At 61.5% G+C, this 6,744-nt stretch overlaps 1 protein-coding gene across 1 annotated transcript in view; it reads right to left on the bottom strand.

Moving 5' to 3' along the window:
* DSCAML1 (Down syndrome cell adhesion molecule like 1) overlaps nt 1-6,744 on the bottom strand; it is a 108,758-nt gene that overhangs the window by 14,992 nt on the left and 87,022 nt on the right. Inside the window, 4 exon segments of the mRNA XM_009894741.1 lie at nt 256-455; nt 4,958-5,134; nt 5,274-5,393; nt 5,650-5,928. Of these exon segments, the coding sequence (XP_009893043.1) occupies nt 256-455; nt 4,958-5,134; nt 5,274-5,393; nt 5,650-5,928 (776 nt within the window).

Below are 6,744 nucleotides of genomic sequence, written 5' to 3'. Positions count from 1 at the left end.
CCCGGCGTGCAGGGGCGGGGGAAGACGAAGCCGCCGGTGCACGGTGCCACTAGCTGGAGATGAAAAGCCTCCCGAGGGTTTTCTAACATCCCTCCCCACTGGACTTGATGTTGCCACCCTGGGAGCCAGCCTCCGTGACACCCATCGGGGACCACCGACACCCTCCCTGGGCACCCCCTGTGCCGCCTGCCCCCCTACATCACCCCCGCGAGACGCCTGGCAGCCCAGATGGGTGCAAGACCCCCGGCTCCTCACCTTGAGGGTGGAGATGACCTCGTCGCCATTGTCCTTGGTGGTGATGGCGTAGCGCATGTTGCGGTCGGGATCGATGACGGTGTCGCCCTTCTCCCAGCGGATGATGATGGGTCGCTCGCCCCGGGCGGTGCAGTTCAGCTCCTTGGTCTGCCCCTTGATGGCGATGGTGGTGTTGGGGTGGGAGGTGATCATGGCTGGGACTGCGGGGAGGCAGGGGGTCACCTGTGCGCCCGGGAGATGGCTCGGTGCCGCCTGCGGTGACCCGGCCCCGGTACAGCCCCGGTGGATGCGGGTCTCGCCGAGAGGCCACGCAGCCCGAAGCGGAATCGTCTCGCTGCATTATACAGCTCAGGATCATAAAATAATGAAGCAGATAAATTTTATAATGCATAGCATTACACCAGGGTAGACAATAAAACGTGAAAGACAAATAACCAAGCGCACACTATAATGAAGAGAAAGCCTCCAGTCTGAGACGTGCGGGTATGAATTATTGACTAAGGTTTTACACTCCCGAGGATGAGAGGAAGAATGTTTTCCATCACAGATTTGCATAATTCACTCGTATAAACCTGGGCAGAATATAGAGTGCGATTTCACATCAGCAAGGCCGCCTTTGCATTGCAGATACCCAAGATACATATATTTTTTTTTTACCCATAGCCACCCCAATATGCAAACGAGGACGGGGGGAGGCCCCACACCGCACTCGCCGCCCGATGGGGCTGCAGCGCTGGCGCCAGCCTCAGCCTCCTCCTCCCCGTCCCCGTGCGCTGCAGCAGCTGCTGCCGAAGCTGCGAGGGATTGCTGTCCCAAGTCCCCCTCCCTCCCCAGCAACCTCGCCGCTGCAAGTGCCGAGCCCTCGTGCCGCCCCGGTGCCGCGTGGTGAGCTGGCCGCGGCACGCACCGTGCAGGAGGCACGGGCTGGGGGGGCGAGGGCAGCCTGGGTAAGCAGAAAAAAATGTAATGCATAAACAAACAGCACTGCTGAGTCCCGCAGTAATATATGATAATGACAATCCGCAAAGGCAACACACACTGTTATAATGGGACACAAGAGGCTCTAATGAGCTACGACTTCTCGGCTTTCTGTGGCAATGTAATTCAATTAACAGCTAAGGAAACCTTTCCTCCTGAGCTGCCGGGACTTGCGGGGTGCAGGGCAGGCACCCATGTGGCCGGGACAGAGCGATGCCCGGCATGGCGCCTGCCGACGGCGCCCCGTGCCAATCCTGCTCCAAGGGGACTGCAGCCACCCGCGACAAGGAGCAGGGATGTTGGGGCAGCGCTTGGACCCACGGTGCATCACTGCGCTCCAGGGCACAGGAAACCAAGAGCTACAAGAAACAGAGCGAGACTTCTCCTCGCTCTGCCCCATCCCACCCATTGCTGCGTGCCCGTCTTCCCCCGGCCCCGACGCCTCTGCCTGACACCAGGGACCGCCGCTACAAGGGCACGGGCAGCCAGGCTAGGGTCTCACCACACAGGTTTGGCACTGTGGTGGGACCTTCCCAGGCTCCCGCCTGCTGTCCCCAGCTCCTGCCACCAGAAGGCCGCCCTGCCATTCGGGGCACCAGGGCTGCTTCCCTGCGTTCAGCCTTCATTTAGCCCAGGCTGGAGGCCAGTGGGGCACAGAGCGTGTGCGTGGCCACCGAGGCCAAAGGGGCACAACAGCCCCACGGGGTTGCGGTGGCCATGGAGGCATCGGCCCCCTTCTCAGGGAGCAGCAGCCCCGGGAGAGGAGCTCCGTTTCAGGCTGTGCTTCGCTGAAACGCACTTATTGATGTTTGATTAAAAGCAGCTCCTTGGATGTAAACATATCAACTTCTCTCAATTGCCGGGGTCCCAGGAGAGCGGCAAGCAGCCCAGAGTGGGGAAAGCAGCAAAACAAACCCAAAGAAAACCCCAACCAGCCGTGCAGACAGCATGAGCCGGGGTGCAGAGGCAGCATCTCTTGGACGCCGGTACCCGACACATGCCCTGGAGCAGCTCTGCCGCTTGTGGAGGGACAGCATCACCCGGGACTGGCTGCAGAACCCTCCGGGGGTTGCCGCGGCTGCTCCTGGCCAGCACACACCACCTTCCCCAGACACAGGGACATCAGTAATGCTGGTTCCTGCCCACCAATGCCCCGTGTCAGCGCTGCTCGAGGAGACTTTGCCTCCAATGCTTTCTGCATCCACCCGTCCTCCCAGCACCGCCGCCACGCTCCCCCCGTGCCTTGTTAACACGGCCCCGACAAGAGGCTCGTCCTGCTTGCTGGGCAGAGATAAGGCTGGCTACAAAGGGAGATGTCAGCAGTCGTCGCGCTCTGCCGTCCCACGCCAGGCTGGGGCACGAGCTGCTTCGCAGCCCGCTGGTGACAACTGAATGAGAACGGTGACAAGGGTGACAAGGGCTGTGCCTGCCTCCCTCGCCCCCCTCTTTCTTGTTTGGAGCCGGCTCTGTGATGTTAATTTGATTGCACCCATTCCAGCTTCCTTTCTACACTGATTAGCTGAGTTTCACCTGAAGCATGAGATTAATTCAAATTGCATGGAAGCAATCAGTTATGCTTTCGCTGTACGGCAGCGAACTTCCAAACATGTGTGTCCCCGTGCTCGCGATGTGCGGGCACAGCTGCCCCTCTCCCGGACCCCCGGCTGGACCTGCTTCCCCCCGGCATCGCAGTGCCAGGGGGCTCTGAGCAGAGCAGCCCTCTCTACAGCGAGCGCTGCCCACCACGCCGGCAGAGCCCGCGGGGACCCCCTGAGAACAGGACCCTCTCCATCCCTCACGCTCTGCTCTCGACAGCCGGGGAGGTGTGCAGCCATGTGCTAAATGGCATTTATCACGCGCTGGTGGTCTCCTCACCTGCGCTCAGCCCAGCGACCTGTCCCCCGGGGCGCACGCTCCCGGCCTCCAGTGTTCACCGCCTTTCACTCCAAAATACTCTTGAGTGGCCCCTGACGAGTTCCTTTCCGAAGCAGGGAAGGGGACGATGCCGTGGGAAGGCAGCACGCTGCTGCCCGCATCCAGACGTGCGCCTGCACCGGGGGCTGAGGGGAGCAGCGGGCACGGGCACCCAGGGACGGGACAGCCCCAGCCCCACGGGCTGCACCGCAGGCAGGCGCTGGGCACGGCCGGGGCGCTAAGAGTTACAAGCCAGGCTGGTACGAGCACCGCTGGGCGGCTTTCCTTGCCCACCACCCGAGAAAAGCAGCCACCGGCTCGTTCTGGCACTGGCGGGTGCACAGGCCCTCGGACAGGGCTGCAGGCACTTGTCCGACGTGTTACCCGGTGGTCTCGGCGCACCCCCGGAGGAGCCCATCGCCGCGGCGTCGGGGATGAGCGGATGCAGGCTGGCTGCCAGGCTGCTCCCCTCTCCCCTGCTGACCGCCAGCACGCTTTGTTTGGGCTCTGATTAACTTTCATTTAACTCCGTCCGCAGTGGCCTGACTTTCAAGGAAAGCCGGCGCTGATCTCACTTTAATTGGCCTGACATTTCACTAAACAAACAAAAATCCAAAAATGAAACAAAACAAAGAGCCCCATATCATGCTTAATTGGCTGTGGCGCTTCGCCTACCTATTCATCCAAACCTTTTCAAAGGCTGCGAGGTCTCCAGGAAATGTAAAAGCACATGCATAATAAGGTTATGTGCTATTCAAGTCAGCAAGCAACCTGTCCTGGGATGCAATTACAGCAGATAGCAGGGACAAGGCAACAGTTCAGGCTCCGAGACTTCTGCGCGCTCGCTCGGGATTAATCGCCTCGACTTTGTACCTGCGCCTTATTGAAGTGTGTTGTTTGAAGTCGCTCGTTTCGATTCATCAGTCGGCGGGATAAATTAAACAGCTGACAGGGAGGGGAGCCAAAACCCAGGCAAGCAGAGGCCGGGTGGGGAGGGGAGAAGCCCGCGGAGAAACGCCTGCCGATGCCAAGAAATCAAGCGCGTGGCTGGGGAGGGGAGGCAGCGAGGGGGCTGCCCGCGCCAGAGCCGCTCTCTCCTCGCCTCGACCCAGGTGATGTCCCAGGCACGAGACCCTCACCCGGACGCGGCAGCTCCCGGGGAGGGCTGGGCAGCCCCTCTGCCCAGCAGCACCCTGCCCAGGGGACAACCGGGACGGTGGTGGCGGCCACGGCTCCATGGGGAGCCTCCGTCCCCCCCCTGCGGGCAGGGCAGGGTTTAGCCCTGCTCACCCCTGGAGACACGCAGGAGCTGCTGCGGAGCGGACGCGACCGGGCTGGTCCCCCCTCCTCTGCCTCCTTTTTGAGGTTTGAACACTCACGGCAGCAACAATCAAAATAAATAAAGAGAAGCTGGAGATTATGTATTCTGCTGATAGCAACGGGAGAGGAATCCAATAATAAGCGCAGTTCAAACACGGTGTCTGACAACACTTCCCAGCCCACCCCTGCCAAATTAGCCCAGCTATTTCCTTTCCTCCTGTATGACGTAGATTGATTGCTCGGTTTTATTAAGGACAAAGTGTGTTTAATAGCAAGAGGGAAGCAGGTCCCTGGAGGAGAGGAATCAATGCCCTCCCTGTGCCCTGCGCATCGATCGTGGGGATGCGCGGTGCGGAGGGCAGAGCCAGGCTGGGGGGGCCGTGCCGGACCAGACTGCTCACAGCCCCCATCCCAGGGCGCACCTCCCCCTCCGCTCCCCCCAGCCCTCCCAGGAGGGGGTCCCCGGCCTCTCGCCACCCCGGATACTTACTCTTCACGGTGAGAAACATGGACTTGCTGATGTCTGTGCCCACCCCGTTGCTGGCCTGGCAGAGGTAGTAGCCGATGTCCTCCTCCAGCACGTGGCGGATGAGCAGGGAGCTGTTGGGCAGGATCTGGATGCGGCCCGTGAGGGGTATGGGGTGGTACTGCTGGGGGTTGCCGCTTCCTGGCAGGGGACACGGAGACACGGGGCTCAGCCGAGGCAGAGGAGAGCTGTGAGGCTCGGTGCTGGAGTGGCTGTGCCGAAAGGGGACTCTCCGCCATCTGCACGGAGGTCCCCAGGCACCGCCATCCCTCATCCTTACCTTTGGCGTGTTTCCACATGACTTTCGGAGGGGGGTACCCATCAACGGAACAATTCAGCACCCCGGCTTTACCGTAAATGCCGTCCTGGTTGTTGGGTTGGACCACAAAACGAGGAGGCACTGGGTAGAGAGAAGAGACAGACCCTGTAGCAAAATCCCCATCAGCTCCTTGTACCTGCGCCCTGCCTGCGGGCACAGGGCTGCTCCCTGCTCCTTACCCTCCCCGCCTGCTTCTGCACCACTCCTTCAGCCAGAGGACCACGTTATCTCCCTCCAGCATGAGAACTTATCTCTGCGCCCTGCTGTGCTCCCCCTCCGTCACCGTCCACCCTCCCGAGCCCAGGACGGCGCAGCATGGGGGACACGGGGCACTCACCCCGCACGATGAGCTGCCGCTCCCGGCTGACCGTGGCGGCGTCGTTGCTGGCGATGCAGGTGTAGTTGCCGTTGTGCTTGAGGGAGACGCTGGAGATCTGCAGGGAACTCATGAACTCCTTGCTCTCGATGGTGACCCCGGAGCCGGAGAGGATGACGTGCCCGTCCTTCCTCCAGGTGATGTGGATGGGCATGTCCCCGGAGGAGACCACGCAGGGGATGTAGAGGAGCTGCCCGATGGAGGCTGGTGGGAACTCGAAGGGCTGGATCAGCGGAGGGACTGTCGAGGGGAGAGGCAGAGCCCGCTGGAGAGCCCGTCCAGGGAAAGCCTTCCTCTGGGAGGGACGGGCCACAGCGTGGCTCGGGGGAGACGCTGCCCCGGGAGGGGAAGCGGACCACAGGCAGGCTTCTGTTTCCACCGGGAATGCAGCCAGGGGAGAGTGGAAGGTGCTGCCGAGCAGAGGGCAGCAGGAAGACATCTCCCGCCCGGCAGGGCCACCACGCTAAGAGCAGGATGGAGAAACGCCGAGCTCCCGAGCGGAGCGGGCCCTGCTCTGGGGAAAGCCCCGGCCGACCCCCCCGCATGCACCAGCCGAAATTCCGCCTCAGCATTTATCTGCTCACAGAAAAGCAATTATTAGATGGATGCTTTTCTTAAAGGCACCGGATTCAGCCCCAGCCATTATCTTTCTGATAACTTAATTAGGCAACCGCAGCATCTCTGGCAATGTGGGAGGGGGAGGAAAGCGGAGAGAGGGAGACAATTAGCTTAACAAGGCTCAGCACCTGGAAGATGAGATCCTCTTTCCGCAGTCTCCATAATTAAATTAGCAGGCTGCCAATTGTCCCCTGGGCAGAAATAAGCTGCCCTCTCCTACAGGCGCAGCAGCGGTCCCCACGCATCCCTGGGCTCCCATCTCCGCCCCGCGCACGGCAAAGGTCTCCGTGCCGGTTCCCCGCCTGGCCGGGTGGCTCTGCAGGGCAGGGGCAAGCGGGGGCTGCTCGCCACCCCCCGAGCTGTAAGCGGGGAGATGGGTGCGGGCACGCCTGGCCTGCCCCTTCGCCGGCTACAGCGACGTGGCTCCAGACGGTGGGG

Source organism: Charadrius vociferus, unplaced genomic scaffold (genome assembly GCF_000708025.1).
Source record: "Charadrius vociferus isolate BGI_N301 unplaced genomic scaffold, ASM70802v2 scaffold241, whole genome shotgun sequence".
NCBI lineage: Eukaryota > Metazoa > Chordata > Aves > Charadriiformes > Charadriidae > Charadrius > Charadrius vociferus.
Note: the sequence above shows the minus strand (reverse complement) of the source record. Positions and strands in the feature narration are given on the sequence as shown.